At 42.4% G+C, this 16,783-nt stretch overlaps 1 protein-coding gene across 3 annotated transcripts in view; it reads right to left on the bottom strand.

The window, feature by feature from the left end:
* Positions 1–16,783, bottom strand: part of LOC103221986 (butyrophilin subfamily 3 member A1) — a 118,453-nt gene that overhangs the window by 55,136 nt on the left and 46,534 nt on the right. For 2 of the 3 annotated variants that reach the window (XM_073005735.1, XM_073005734.1), the window contains exons 4-8: positions 14,892–15,004; positions 3,798–5,546; positions 2,653–2,741; positions 2,080–2,197; positions 962–1,309 (exon numbers count right to left, since the gene is read on the bottom strand). The exons of the other annotated variant lie outside the window; for it this stretch is intronic. In XM_073005735.1, coding sequence (XP_072861836.1) covers positions 962–1,309; positions 2,080–2,197; positions 2,653–2,673 — 487 coding nt within the window. In that variant the 5' untranslated portion in view covers positions 2,674–2,741; positions 3,798–5,546; positions 14,892–15,004. The remainder of the gene's footprint in view (positions 1–961; positions 1,310–2,079; positions 2,198–2,652; positions 2,742–3,797; positions 5,547–14,891; positions 15,005–16,783) is intronic. 3 annotated transcript variants of the gene reach the window in all.

Genomic DNA, 16,783 nt, shown 5'->3' with positions numbered 1-16,783 from the left:
CCTGGCTAATGTTTTTGTATTTTTAGTAGAGATGGGGTTGCACCATGTTGGCCAGGCTGGTCTTGAACTCCTGGCCTCAAGAAATCCACCTGCTTCTGCCTCCCAAAGTACTCGTATTACAGGTGTGAACCACTGCGCCTGGCCCAGATATACCTTTTAAAGCATAATACACTAACCCCAAAACTGAAGTAATCACTTAATGTCATTTTAACAAACTCCTAGAAATCCCAGTTTAAATGCATTTTTATGTTGAAGGCTTCCCTATTACCTCCCAGTGAACTTTGTAGTCTTTCTCTATGGAGTTAGCAGGAACTATGTATAGTTTTGCTTCTGTATTTTGTCTTGCTTTAATGAAACCATCTATTTACAATAAGTCACTCTCTCTGCAATCAGCATTTTGGGAAAGAAGAAGTCAGGGTTAATATTTATCAGGAAATAAGATTTGATATGTTGCAGTTCTCTGGGCAAACGTTTATTCCAGTTGTCTTGGAACAATTATTGACAGTGTCTCCTCTCACTCTCAGAAGTGCAACCTGGGAGGCAGAGGTTGCAGTGAGACGAGATTGTGCCAGCGAGGGTGCAACAGAGCAAGACTCTGTCTCAAAAAGAAAAAAAAAAAAAAAAAGAAGTGCACAGTTCAATGCTAAGGCATGCATAAGACTTTTCTTCTGAGAGTGACCATTTTCCCCTGCTCATGGCCTCAGCTGAATTCTGCGTGTGCTTCTCAAGAAGTGAAGCCATTGCCTTAGCAGGGCAAACTCACTCGTGTGGCCCTTGTGCAGGAGGAAGGATTTTTCCCTGGAATTCCGTTTCCACAGGGAGAGTGTCCCTGTGGAATCTCTCTGTGGAAATGGGATTCCAGAGAAAAATTTGCTGGTCTGCAATGGGCATGAGGTTGGGAGAGAAACCTTCCCCAGAGTCACACTATGCCAAAGTAACAAAGCAAAATGAAGCAACGCACCTGCCACCATGAGGTGCAGGATGGCCTCATCGTAGGACCTGCCTTCTTGGAAGTAACAGCAGTAGGTGCCGTTCTCCTGAGCTGTGACATTGTGTATGACCAGGGCCACGCTGCCCCTGCTGATGTCTTTGCTCACAAAGGTGGTTCTTCCTCGGTACTCCTCCATCTGCTCCTCTGTTCTCTCTCTCCCACCCTTATACACAAACACTGCGGGGGAGAACTGAGACCGGAACCACCGCACCTCCATGTCCTCAGCATTTTTCTCGGGTGACAGATGGCAGCGTAACGTAGTGTTTTCTCCCACCATGGCCAGGATGGGATCAGTGGGCCCCACGACAGTAAACTGGGCTGTTCAACAAAGGGGTAGAGTCAGACAAAGACATCAGCCATCACATTTCTAAGGCAGAAAGGGAAGCAGATATTCCAGGGATAAACATATTCTTTCCATGGCCATAGGGTCTCTTTGGGCTGAGAAATCTGGGGACCAGTAGTTGTGGGTGTCAACATCACCCCTGGGAGCAGTAACTATAAAACGTGCTTCTGCTTCATGAAGGAAACCCTGGAGAGCCCGCCCTGAGCACCCTCTGTCCACCCTGTGTCCTTGAGGGGTTTTTCCTCCATTCCCCAATCCTGTGCTGTGCCTGAATGTAGTGTAAACTTGGGCCATGCAATAGAGCACCTACCCACTAGCTAGTTCCAGTTGAAATTAGTTGTAAGTGTAAAATACACACAGGATTATTAAGATTTAAAATTTCAAAATATTGACTATCTCATTGGTAATATGGTATATTAACTAAGTATTTAAATATTCATGTTTGATTATTTGGGGCAAAACAAAATATAGTATACAAACTTATTTCATATTTCTTTTCACTTTTTAAAATAAAAAGTAAAACTTAATTTTTTTAAAAAACATGCAATTGTACATGCAATTGTACAATTGGCCTCTGTGCCTCACTGTATTTCTTTTGGACAGTGCTGGTGTAAATTCAGTGAACATGTTCAAAATTAAAGGATAAGTCAACAACTCCATAGTCCTTTCTTTCTTTCCCTTTGCAGACTACATAGTTGATGTTCATTTCTGATAGGTGACAACAGCAAGTGGGACACATCGCTACCTGAGACCAGTGCACACAGTCGGAGAAGAAGGAGGAGGAGGATGAGGGAGGCTGGCAGGGAGAAGTGCAGGGCAGCAGCTGGTTCCATGAGCACCCCGGGCAGGCAGGGACGGGAAGCCTAGGGTTACAGAGCAGAATCAGCCTAGGAGTCTTGGCACCTCAGTGCTGGTCGGGCCCAACCTCTCCCGTTACTCAAGTAGGTCTCATCAGTGCCCCGACGTCATGGAGTCCCCTGCATCTGAGGGCTGAGGTATCTCCTGAGAGAGGGATTCCTTAAACATTCCATGAAATAAGCCATCAATGCCAAGATCAAGGGGGCGTTTTTCTGCCCTCCTTGGCTGACTTCTCTGGCCAGAATCTGGTTTCTTCAGTTGTCGCTGGATTCTGTCACACCCTCCTCCCTTCACTTCCTCCTCCCCGAGACCCAGGCTGGGTCACCCGAGGCTAAGCCAGGCCAGGCCGCACCTACCCACCAGTGGTCTTCCCCTCTCCCAGAACCCCATCTCGTGTCCACAGGAGATCCTGCTTCCCCACCTCCTGTGCCCACCCTGGAGCCTCCCCTCCCTTTCCTACCTTCGAGAATTGACGTTGCATTTTCTTTTCTCCTCTGGTTCTCAAATTAAGGGAGGAGACCACCCCTCATATTGTATTATGCCCGATTTCTGCCTCCAAAGAAAGAGCAAGTAAAAATTAAAGGCAGAAATGCAATCCATAAGCAGACAGCTCGGTGCCGCACCCTGGGCCTGGTAGTTAAAGATTAACCCCTGACCTAACCCGTTATGTTATCTATAGATTCCAGGGGTTGTATGGAAAAGCATTGTAAAAATTCCTGTCCTGTTCTGTTCCGTTCTGATTACCGGTTCTGTTCCGTTCTGATTACCATTTTTGAAAAAAAAGAGAGGATGTTTGCAACAAGTGAAAAAAGTTAAGGCATGTCAAAGAATTATCTGTGAAAGTCGTAAAAAAATGGTTATAAAAAGAAATTCACGCAAGAAATGTTGTATAATTTAAAAGTAAGTAGGCATCCTAAATGTAAAACTATTGAATAAACAGTTTATGTACAAGGTATATAAGAAAAGTAAAATATACTTTTGGTAGAATAATTATAAGGAGGCATAAGAATGTAAAGTTGTACCTACATTAAAAGGTTAAAAATATGTATATTTTGTTTTAAAGGTTTAATCAAGTTTTAAAATGTTAATTGGAAACAAAAATTCTGTGTGTAAACATTGACTAAAGTTAAAGAGGTATCATCCAGTTTTTCTGTAAACTGGACATTAAAATAAAAACATAACAGGTTTTTCTTAAAGTACCAACCTGCTCTTTAGCAAAAATTATAAAAGGTTAAAAAGAGTCTATAAAATCTTATCTTATGGTCAAACATTAAAAATTGGATAAATATGTCTACAAGGTTTTATTAAAATTGGGTTTAACATTAATAACACCCTAATATAAAGGTAAAATTTAGCTTATCTGGTATAAAAATCATACAGGAAGCATTGTTAAATGTAAAATAGTATTTGACTTTCTTTGGTTTAAAAACTAATAAAAATAGGTGTTAAAGAAAATTTCTCAGTAAAAAGGTACTGAGGACTATAAAGTCCACTGCCAAAGTCCCCACATTGAAAACAAAAGGTCAATTTCTTAAAAATTATATACTTGGTTTAGTCTTTTAGCACATGTACCACCCCTAGAATTTCCAGTAAACCAGCACCAACCTGAAGATCATGTTCTCATCAAAGGGTGGAAAGAAGAAAAACCCCAGCCAGCCTGGGAAGGACCCTACCTTGTGCTGCTAACTACCAAGACTGCTGTTCGTACAGCAAAAAAGGATGGACTTATCACACCGCAGTCAAGAAAGTGCCACCCCCTCCAGAGTCGTGGGCCATAGTCCCAGGGGAAAACCCTACCAAACTAAAGCTAAGAAAAATTTAACTCTTTTCATCTATTCTGTTACTCTTTCTTCTTTCCTCATTCTATTACTGACCATCTAGTTATTAACATAACCAAGTCAATTTCGCCTCAAACTACTGCATTTAATGCTTGCCTTGTTATACCCTGTGGAGACTTGCCAAGTCAAAGATAGCTTTCTATTTCAGAAGAGTACTTCTGTCCTTCCTGACTCTCCTCAGACTGGGCAATAGTAAAGTATTTGAGACTCCATCTCAAAAAAAAAGGATCAAATATTCCATCTGCACGTTAAACATAAGCAATTGTTATGCTTCTGCACATGGCAGGCCAGAGGCCCAGATTGACCCCTTCCACTAAGGTGGTCCTCCAGTCGACCAGGCATAGGTTGTATGGTAGTTCTTTTCCAGGAATCTACAGCCTGGAGTAGTAAGTCATGCCAAGTTCTCACTTCTATATCCTGAAGTCCGGCACCCTGCGGGTCAGCCCCTGAGGGCCATCCAGCTTCCATCTCCCAACACTAAGTTCACTTCGTGTCTCTCACGAGAAGGAGGAAACTTAGCATTCCCTGGAGACCTGAAGGGATGCAATGAGCTTAAGAATTTTCAAGAGCTTATCAATCAGTCAGCCCTTTCTCATCCCCGAGTGGATGTGTGGTGGTATCGTGGTGGACCTTTACTGGGCACTCGGCCGAATAACTGGAGTGGCACTTGTGCTTTAGTCCATTTGGCTATCCCTTTCACCCTGGCATTTCATCAACTAGAGGGAGGAAAAATAAGACATCGTAAAGCAAGAGAAGCCCCTTATGGGTCTTTTGACTCTTACATCTATTTAGATGCAATTGGAACCCCGCAAGGAATATCAGATCATTTTGAAGCTTGAAATCAAATAGCTACAGGATTTAAGTCAATATTTTAGTAGATTACAGTTAATAAACATGTAGATTGGATAAACTACATCTATTACAACCAACAGCAATGAGTTTTTCATGGGTTAAAAGAAAAACTCAGATCGGCCCCAGCCCTGGGACTACCTGACCTGACAAAACATTTTACACTCTATGTGTCAGAAAGAGAAAAAATGACAGTTGGAGTTTTAACTCAGACTGTGGGGCCCTGGCCAAGGCCAGTGGCTTATCTCTCAAAACAACTAGACAGGGTTTCCAAGGGCTGGCCCCCATATCTAAGGGCCCTGGCAGCAATGGCCCTGTTAGCACAAGAAGCAGATAAGCTAACTCTTAGGCAAAACCTAAACATAAAGTCCCCCCATGCTGTGGTGACTTTAATAAATACCAAAGGACATCATTAGCTAATGAATGCTAGACTAACTAGACACCAAAGCTTGCTCTGTGAAAATCCCCACATAACCATTGAAGTTTGCAACACCCTAAACTCTGCCACCTTGCTCCCGGTATCAGAGAGCCTAATTAACATAACTATGTAGAGGTATTGGACTCAGTTTATTCTAGTGGGCCCTACCTCCAAGACCATCCTTAAACATCAGTAGACTGGGAGCCATACGTGGATGGGAGCAGCTTCGCCAACCCCTGCAAAGCGACTCTGAAAAAGACAACAAGCCGTGCTCCAGTCACACCCAGAAGCTGACTGGTCTACGCAAGGCCGAAGCATGAGGAAACTCATTGCGGGATTCATTTTTCTTAAAATTTGTACTTGTACAGTAAGGACTTCAACTGATCTTCCTCAGACTGAGGACTGTTCCCAGTATATGTATCAAGTCACCGAGGTAGGACAAAAGATTGCTACAGTCCTATTATTTTATGGTTATTATAAGCGTACTGGGACTCTAAAAGAAACTTGTTTGTATAATACTATTCTATCCAAGGTATGTAGCCCAGGAAATAACCAACCTGATGTGTGTTATGACCCATTTTAAGCCTCCCATGATCACAGTTTTTAAAATAGAATTAAAGACTAGTCCTTTTCTAGGTGATAAAAGTAAAGTAATAGCTAGGACAGAAGAAAGAGGAGTCCCCAAGCATATAACCCTAAAATTTAATGCTTGTGCCACTATCAATAGCAATCGGCATGGAATAGGAGGCGGTTCTTTAAATTGAGAAACAAAAAGTTATACGGCAGGAAATAAGTATATCTGCCATGAATTAGGCTTATGTGCAAATGTGTGTAATTACTGTCTTGTGTCTCCTAGACTACTTAGAAAAAGGATGAAAAATATCCTGTTTAGCTCCAAAAAGGAGAAGGCAGCCCCTCCTGTACAAGTGGAAGCTGCAACCCCTTGACATTAGTAATTACAAATCCCTTAAACCCAAGGTGGGAAAAAGGAGAACATGTATCTCTGGGCATCGATGGAAAAGGACTAGATCCTAGAGTAAATATCTTAGTAAAATGGGAGGTTCGTAAACTCTCTCCAGAACCAGTATTTTGGACTTTCTATGATGAACTAAATGTGCCAGTACCAGAGACTCCAGGAAAAACCAGAAATTTGTTTTTGCAATTAGCCGAGCATGTAACCCAGTCTCTAAATGTCACTTAATGTTATGTTTGTGGATGAACTTAAATGGGAAATCAATGGCCATAGAAAGCCCGAGAATTAGTGTCTACAGACCCAGTTCCTGATGAATTACCAGCCCAAAAGAATCACCCTGATCATTTCTTGGTTCTAAAAGTCTCAATTATTGGACAATATTGCATAGCTAGAAAAGGGAAAGAATTCATTCATCCTGTAGGACAACTTAGTTGCCTGGGACAAAAACTGTATAACGGTACCACAGAAACAGTTACCTGGTGGAGTTCAAACCACATAGAGAGAAATCCATTCAGTAAATGTCCAAAGTTGCAGACCATTAAGGCCCACCCAGAATCCCACCGGGACTAGACGGCCCCCACTGGGCTATACTGGATATGTGGACATAGAGCCTACACTAAGCTGCCTGATCAGTGGACAGGTAGTTGTGTTATTGGCACTATTAAACCATCTTTCATCCTACTGCCCATAAAAACAGGTGAACTCTTGGGCTTCCCTGTCTATGCTTCCCATGACAAGCGAAACATAGCCATAGGTAATTGAAAAGATGATGCATGGCCTCCTGAAAAAATTATACAATACTCTGGACGAGATGGCTCATGGGGATACCAGCCCCCCATTTACATGCTCAACCGAATCATGTAAATGGGAGTCTGTTGCAAGCTGTCTTGGAGATCATCACTAATAAAACTGGTAAAGCCTTGACTGTTCTGGCCCGGCAAGAAACTCAGATGAGAAATGCTATCTATCAAAATAGATTAACTCTCGACTACTTGCTAGCAGCTGAAGGAGAAGTCTGTGGAAAATTTAATCTTAACAATTGCTGCCTGCATGTAGATGATCACGGGCAAGTAGTCAAAGATATAGTAAAGACATGATGAAACTGGCACAAGTACCTGTACAAGCATGGCACAGATTTGATCCTGAGGCTATGTTTGAAAATGGTTCCTGATTGACGGTTCAAAGATGGCCGAATAGGAACAGCTCCAGTCTACAGCTCTCAGTATGAACGACACAGAAGATGAGTGATTTCTGCATTTCCAACTGAGATACCGGGTTCATCTCACTGGGGCTTGCCGGACAGTGGGTGCAGGACAGTGGGTGCAGCCCACTGAGCATGAGCCAAAGCAGGGTGAGGCATCACCTCACCTGGGAAGCACAAGGGGTCAGGGAATTCCCTTTCCTAGCCAAGGGAAGCTGTGACAGATGGCACCTGGAAAATTGGGTCACTCCCACCCTAATACTGCACTTTTCCAATGGTCTTAGCAAATGGCACACCAGGTGATTATATCCCGCACCTGGCTCAGAGGGTCCCATGCCCATGGAGCCTCACTCACTGCTAGCACAACAGTCTGAGATTGAACTGCAAGGTGGCGGTGAGGCTGGGGAGGGGTCCCGCCATTGCTGAGGCTTGAGTAGGTAAACAAAGCAGCCGGGAAACTCAAACTGGGTGGAGCCTACCGCAGCTCAAGGAGTCCTGCCTGCCTCTGTAGACTCCACCTCTGGGGGCAGGGCATAGCCGAACAAAAGGCAGCAGAAACATCTGCAGACTTAAATGTCCCTATCTGACAGCTTTGAAGAGAGTAGTGGTTCTCCCAGCATGTAGTGTGAGATCTGAGAATGGACAGACTGCCTCCTCAAGTGGTTCCCTGACCCCCAAGTAGCCTAACTGGGAGGCACCCACCAGTAGGGGCAGACTGACACCCCACACGGACGGGTACCCCTCTGAGACGAAGCTTCCAGAGGAACAATCAGGCAGCAACATTTGCTGTTCAGCAATATTCGCTGTTCTGCAGCCTCCGCTGGTGATACCCAGGCAAATAGGGTCTGGAGTGGACCTCCAGCAAACTCCAACAGACTGCAGTTGAGGGTCCTGACTGTTAGAAGGAAAACTAATAAACAGAAAGGACATCCACACAAAAACCCCATCTGCACGTCACCATCATCAAAGACCAAAGGTAGATAAAACCACAAAGATGGGGAAAAAACAGAGCAGAAAAGCTGAAAATTCTAAAAATCAGAGCACCTCTCCCTCTCCAAAGGAACACAACTCCTCACCAGCAACATAACAAAGCTGGACAGAGAATGACTTTGACGAGTTGAGAGAAGAAGGCTTTAGACGATCAAACTTCTCTGCACTAAAGGAGGAAGTTCAAACCCATCGCAAAGAAGCTAAAAATCTTGAAAAAAGATTAGACGAATGGATAACTAGAATAACCAGTGTAGATGGAGCTGACAACCATGGCATGAGAACTATGTGACAAATGCACAAGCTTCAGTAGCTGATTTAATCAACTGGAAGAAAGGGTATCAGTGATTGAAGATCAAATGAATGAAATGAAGTGAGAAGAGAAGTTTAGAGAAAAAAGAGTAAAAAGAAATGAACAAAACCTCCAAGAAATATGGGACTGTGTGAAAATGCCAAATTTACATCTGATTGGTGTACCTGAAAGCGACGGGGAGAATGGAACCAAGTTGGAAAACACTCTGCAGGATATTATCCAGGAGAACATCCCCAACATATCAAGGCAGGTCAACATTCAAATTCAGGAAATACAGAGAACGCCACAAAGATACTCCTCAAGAAGAACAACTCCAAGACACATAATTGTCAGATTCATCAAAGTTGAAATGAAGGAAAAAATGTTAAGGGCAGCCAGAGAGAAAGGTCGGGTTACCCACAAAGGGAAGCCCATCAGACTAACAGCAGATCTCTCGGCAGAAACTCTACAAGCCAGAAGAGAGTGGGGGCCAATATTCAACATTCTTAAAGAAAAGAATTTTAACCCAGAATTTCATATTCAGCCAAACTAAGCTTCATAAGTGAAGGAGAAATAAAATCCTTCACAGACAAGCAAATGCTGAGAGATTTCGTCACCACCAGGCCTGCCCTACAAGAGCTCCTGAAGGAAGCACTAAACATGGAAGGGAACAAGTGGTACCAGCCACTGCAAAAACATGACAAATTGTAAAGACCATTGATGACAGGAAGAAACTGCATCAACTAACGCGCAAAATAACCAGCTAACATCATAATGACAGGATCAAATTTACGCATAACAATATTAACCTTAAATGTAAATGGGCCAAATGCTGCAATTGAAAGACACAGACTGGCAAATTGGATAAAGAGTCAAGACCCATCAGGGTGATGTATTCAGGAGACCCATCTCACGTGCAGAGACACACATAGGCTCAAAATAAAGGAATGGAGGAAGATCTACCAAGCAAATGGAAAACAAAAAAAGGCAGGGGTTGCAATCCTAGTCTCTGATAAAACAGACTTTAAACCAACAAAGATCAAAAGAGACAAAGAAGACCATTACATAATGGTAAAGGATCAATTCAACAAGAAGAGCTAACTATCTGAAATATATATGCACCCAATACAGGAGCACCCAGATTCATAAAGCAATTCCTTAGAGACCTACAAAGAGACTTAGACTCCCACATAACAATAATGGGAGACTTTAACACCCCACTATCAACATTAGACAGATCAACGAGACAGAAAGTTAAAAAGAATATCCAGGAATTGAATTCAGCTCTGCACCAAGTGGACCTAATGGACATCTACAGAACTCTCCACCCCAAATCAACAAAATATACATTCTTCTCAGCACCACATCGCACTTACTCCAAAATTGACCACAAAGTTGGAAGTGAAGCACTCCTTAGCAAATGTAAAAGAACAGAAATTATAACAAACGGTCTCTCAGACCACAGTGCAATCAAACTAGAACTCAGGATTAAGAAACTCACTCAAAACCGCTCAACTACATGGAAACTGAAAAACTTGCTCCTGAATGACTACTGGGTACATAATGAAACGAAGGCAGAAATAAAGATGTTCTTTTAAACCAATGAGAACAAAGACACAACATACCAGAATCTCTGGGACACATCTAAAGCAGTGTGTAGAGGGAAATTTATAGCACTAAATGCCCACAAGAGAAAGCAGGAAAGATCTAAAATTGACACAATAACATCACAATTAAAAGAGCTAGAGAAGTAAGAGCAAACACATTCAAAAGTCAGCAGAAGGCAAGAAATAACTAACATCAGAGCAGAACTGAAGGAGATAGAGACACAAAAAACCCGTCAAAAAATCCATGAATCCAGGAGCTGGTTTTTTGAAAAGATCAACAAAATTGACAGACCACTAGTAAGACTAATAAAGAAGAAAAGAGAGAAGAATCAAATAGATGCAATAAAAATGATAAAGGGGATTGCACCACCGACCCCACAGAAATATAAACTACCATCAGAGAACACTATAAACACCTCTACCCAAATAAACCAGAAAATCTAGAAGAAATGGATAAATTCCTGGACACATACACTCTCCCAAGACTAAACCAGGAAGAAGTTGAATCCCTGAATAGACCAATAACAGGCTCTGAAATTGAGGCAATAATTAATAGCCTACCAACCAAAAAAAGTCCAGGACCAGACAGATTCACAGCCGAATTCTACCAGAGGTACAAGGAAGAGCTGGTACCATTCCTTCTGAAACTATTCCAATCAATAGAAAAAGAGGGAATCCTCCCTAACTCATTTTATGAGGCCAGCATCATCCTGATACCAAAGCCTGGCAGAGACACAACATAAAAAGAGAATTTTAGACCAATATCCCTGATGAGCATTGATGCAAAAATCCTCAATAAAATACTGGCAAACCAAATCCAGCAGCACATCAAAAAGCTTATCCACCATGATCAAGTGGGCTTCATCCCTGGGATGCAAGGCTGGTTCAACATACGCAAATCAATAAATGTAATCCATCATATAAACAGAACCAAAGACAAAAACCACATGATTATCTCAATAGATGCAGAAAAGGCCTTTGATAAAATTCAACAGTCCTCCATGCTAAAAACTCTCAGTAAACTCGGTATTGATGGGACGTATCTCAAAATAATAAGAACTATGTATGACAAACCCACAGCCAATATCATACTGAATGAGCAAAACCTGGAAGCATTCCCTTTGAAAACTGGCACAAGACAGGGATGCCCTCTCTCACCACTCCTATTCAACATAGTGTTGGAAGTTCTGGCCAGGGCAACCAGGGAGTAGAGAGAAATAAAGGGTATTCAATTAGGAAAAGAGGAAGTCAAATTGTTCCTGTTTGCAGATGACATGACTATATATTTAGAAAACCCCATCGTCTCAGCCCAAAATCTCCTTAAGCTGATAAGCAACTTCAGCAAAGTCTCAGGACACAAAATCAATGTGCAAAAGTCATGAGCATTCTTATAACCCAATAACAGACAGAGAGCCAAATCATGAGTGAACTCCCATTCACAATTGCTTCAAAGAGAACAAAATACCCAGGAATCCAACTTACAAGGGATGTGATGAATCTCTTCAAGGATAACTACAAACCACTGCTCAGTGAAATAAAAGAGGACACAAACAAATGGAAGAACATTCCATGCTCATGGATAGTAGGAATCAATATCGTGAAAATGGCCATACTGTCCAAGGTAATTTATAGATTCAATGCCATCCCCAACAAGCTACCAATGACTTTTTTCACAGAATTGGAAAAAACTACTTTAAAGTTCATATGGAAGCAAAAAAGAGCCCATATTGCCAAGACAATCCTAAGCCAAAAGAACAAAGCTGGAGGCATCACGCTACCTGACTTCAAACTATACTACAAGGCTACTTTAAGCAAAACAGCATGGTACTGGTACCAAAACAGAGATATAGCCCAATGGAACAGAACAGAGCCCTCAGAAATAATACCACGCATGTACAACCATCTGATCTTTGACAAACATGACAAAAAGAAGAAATAGGGAAAGGATTCCCTATTTAATAAATGGTGCTGGGAAAACTGGCTAGTCATATGTGGAAAGCTGAAACTGGACCCCTTCCTTACACTTTGTCCAAAAATTAATTCAAGATGGATTAAAGATTTAAACCTAAAACCATAAAAACCCTAGAAGAAAACCTAGGCAATACCATTCAGGACACAGGCATAGGCAAGGACTTCATGTCTAAAACACCAAAAGCAATGGCAACAAAAGCCAAAATTGACAAATGGGATCTAATTAAACTAAAGAGCCTCTGCACAGTAAAAGAAACTACCATCAGAGTGAACAGGCAACCTACAGAATGGGAGACAATTTTTGCAATCTACTCATCTGACAAAGGGCTAATATCCAGAATCTACAAAGGACTCAAACAAACTTAACAAGAAAAAAATCAAACAATCCCATCAAAAAGTGGGCAAAGGATATAAACAGACACTTCTCAAAAGAAGACATTTATGCAGCCAACAGACACATGAAAAAATGCTCATCATCACTGGCCATCAGAGAAATGCGAATCAAAACCACAATGAGATACCATCTCACACCAGTTAAAATGGCGATCATTAAAAAGTCAGGAAACAACAGGTGCTGGAGAGGATATGGAGAAATAGGAACACTTTTACACTGTTGGTGGGACTGTAAACTAGTTCAACAATTGTGGAAAACAGTGTGGCGATTCCTCAAGGATCTAGAACTAGAAATACCATTTGACACAGCCATCCCATTACTGGGTATATAACCAAAGGATTATAAATCATGCTGCTATAAAGACACATATACACGTATGTTTATTGTGGCACTATTCACAATAGCAAAGACTTGGAACCAACCCAAATGTCCATCAATGATAGACTGGATTAAGAAAATGTGGCACATATACACCATGGAATACTATGCAGCCATAAAAATGGATGAGTTCATGTTCTTTGTAGGGACATGGATGAAGCTGGAAACCATTATTCTCAGCAAAATATCGCAAAGACAAAAAAACAAGCACTGCATGTTCTCATTCATACGTGGAAATTGAACAATGAAAACACTTGGACAGAGGAAGGGGAACATCACACACCGGGGCCTGTCGTGGGGTTGGGGGGACAGGAGAGGGATAGCATTAGGAGATATACCTAATGTAAATTATGAGTTAATGGATGCAGCACACCAACATGGCATATGTATACATATGTAACAAACCTGGATGTTGTGCACATGTACCCTAGAACTTAAAGCATAAAAAAAAAAAAAAGGTTTCCAGCACTAGGAGGATTTAAAACTCTTATCATAAAAATTATAGTACTAATAGGAACCTGCTTACTGATCCCTTGTTTACTACCTGCACTCATTCAAATAGTAAAAGGTTTCATCGCTACTCTAGTTCACCAGAATGCTTCAGCACAAGTGTACTACATGAATCACTATTGATCTGTCATGCAGGAAGACATACGTAGTGAAGATAAAGGTGAGAACTCCCACTAATAAAATGAGAGAGAGTCTCAAAGGAGGTGAATAAGGGAGTAGAACACCCCTCATATTGTCTTATGCCCAATTTCTGCCTCCAAAGAAAGAAGTAAAAACTAAAAGGCAGAAATGAAATCCACAGGCAGACAGCCCAGCACTGAGCCCTAGGCCTGGTAGTTAGAGATCAACCCTGACCTAACTGGTTATGGTTATCTATAGACTACAGACATTGTATAGAAAAGCACTGTGAAAATCCCTGTCCTGTTCTGTTCCGTTCTGATTACCAGTGCATGCAGCCCCCAGTTACGTACCTGCTGCTTGCTCAATTGATCACAACCCTCTCACATGGACTCCCTTAGAGTTGAGAGCCCTTAAAAGGGACAGGAAATGTTCATGCGGGGAGCTCAGCTCTTGGGACAGGAGTCCTGCCAATGCTCCTGGCCGAATAAACCCCTTCCTTCTTTAACTTGGTGGCTGAGGGGTTTTGTCTGCGGCTCTTCCTGCTACACTCCCATGTCCTGTCTTGTATTATTGTTACTCAGGTATGAACTGTGTCTTTGCTGTGATGGGTGTACCTGCTTCTCAGGATAGACTTCTGCAGGATGTGATTACTCTCACCTTACAGGGCCCAGCTCTAAGCTCTAAGCTCTGCTTTCAGCTGTTGTTCAATGCATGAGTGACATGTTCAGTGTAAGGTCATTCCCACCACATCATGGCCCAGTTCCTGGAGTCATTTGGCACCAGAGTGTGACAGAGAGGTGCTAGTAGGATTAAGCCACTCTAGTTCAGGATTTCTGGGACTGGGAAGGAGGAACCAGTAGGTTCCTTCTGCAGAGAAAGTTCTTTGATGAGAATAAGCTAAAGAAAGCTCGGAGAACTGTTTTATCCATTGGACTGACCCTTAAACTTTCTCTTTCTCATACAGTAGTCTCACACATCACCTGATGCTTCTGGATTATAATTCAAATAAGATTCTGGGTTGAGTGACTCATGAGGGTAAATACATCAGTATTAGAACATTCCAAACAGGACTAGGCAGCTGTTGAGAAGAGGCAGAAGAGAAGGATGCAAGGGTCTAAGAGCATGGTCAGCCAGGATGAGATCTGACTTTACATTTTTTACCTGAAGAAATAAGGCCCAGGGCTTTGAAGTATGTCTTTTGCCAGAAGTATCCAGCTAAGCCAGGCCTCAACCTCTGTCAAAGTTGATCTGAGCCAGAGGGAAACATGTGTGTTCTGAAAAGAAAGAGGATCAGTTGAAGATGGGGTAGCTTAGAAAGAAATCAAGTTCTACTGGGGTGTGCCCAGTTAGATAGTAACAACCTAACCCAATCATGCTCTGTAGTGGGAGGGATAGAGACAGAAAGGGTCACTTTAGCAAGGTTGTTTATGGACCGGCCAACCCTGGAAGAACCAAGACACAGGGTGAACACTGATTCCCTTTTGCTTTGCAATAAACTACCATCTTTGAAGGTAATATGGGTGTGTCATCTCCAGCTATGGAGTACTCCCAGGGGAGGCCTAGACATCTTGGCACACAGAAAATCCATTCCTACTCTGCCCTGTTCAAATTCTAGATTTCTGACCCACAGAATCACTGAACATATTATAATAGTTGCATAAGCTTCTGAATATTAGGACTACAGCAATATTAATGAGTACATTTACCTTGCCTCAAAAGAACGAATTTTTTCAAAGAGAAGAAGTGATACTGGGCTTCTAAAAGAACCAAACAGGAGAAATTTGCCTAAACTCTTTCCATCTTGTAGCCTTCTCTCTGCTCATCGGCTTTGGTGTTCTCTCTGCAATCCACCATTTTTCAGTCCACACCATGAAAGAAACAGTTCTTCCCACAGCTCCCATGCACATCTGCTACAGGTGTAACTGGTCACATGTCACTTGGTCCTCTGGCCTAGCCCGAGTCAGGTGTCCATCCCAGACCCAGTCCATGTGGTGATGCTGCAGGGCCACGTGATATGGACATGTATTGGAAGAGAAGAGGTCACTAATGCTAAATGTGGTACAGGGAGGGCAGAGAGACCTTGAAAGGCATTCACTATATTCTCAGAGGCGGAGCCCTTGGAACAGGCGCTGTTGATGCCCCATCCCATATTCTCTTGGCCTATCACAGTTTGCCAATAGCTGAGGCACAGTTTTCTGCAAGGATGACAACCTCCCCACCTCCAGTGAGTATCTCCCTTCTCCTTTGCCTGTGAGCTTTATCACACCCGTGATAGTTGCTTTTCTGCAGTTATATAGCTTAATCTTAAAGTGCATTAGAATTAACACTCCCAGGCCAACCTTCAACCAATTCAAGCAAAGGAGGATGGGAAGTGGAGATAAAGCCTCAGGCCCTGTAGTCCTTAGGAAGATTCTGAGCTATATCACACATTTCATATGGTTTCTTACAGAGTCCTAAAAGGGATTGAACCAAGTTATCCACATGGTAACTGACTCATGAGTGAACCCTTTATCCCATTTCTCATGTAAGTGGCTTTCTTTCATTTCTCAATTTATTTCTGCACTTGTGTTTCCTGGGATCTCTTCCCAAATCAGTGTGGTGAGCTGAATAGTGCTGCCCCCACCCACCCTTGGAGCTATATCCACTATGAAAGTTATGAAAAGAATGTATAACATGGTAAAATGAATTTTACACAGAATTAAGATTATGGACCTTAAAATAGAAAGATTATTCTAAATTGTCTGGGTGATCTCAGTTTAATCATAGGAGTCTTTAAAAGTAAAAGGCAGATTGAGCGCTGTGGTTCACGCCTATAATCCCATCACTTTGGGAGACCAAGGTGGACAGATTGCTTGAGTTCAGGAGTTTGAGACCAGCCTGGGCAACTTGGCAAGACCCTGTCTCTACAGGAAAATACTCTGGCATGGTGATATGGGCCTGTGGTCCCAGCTACTTGGGAAGCTAAGGTGGGGGGATTGCTTGAGCCCAGGTGACAAAATATGTGGTGAGCTGAGATCACGCCACTGCACTTCAGCCTGGGTGACAGAGTGAGT

Source organism: Chlorocebus sabaeus, chromosome 17, assembly GCF_047675955.1.
Source record: "Chlorocebus sabaeus isolate Y175 chromosome 17, mChlSab1.0.hap1, whole genome shotgun sequence".
In the NCBI taxonomy this organism is placed as follows: Eukaryota; Metazoa; Chordata; class Mammalia; order Primates; family Cercopithecidae; genus Chlorocebus; species Chlorocebus sabaeus.
The sequence above is the reverse complement of the archived record's forward strand: the minus strand, read 5'-3'. Positions and strand labels throughout refer to the sequence as shown.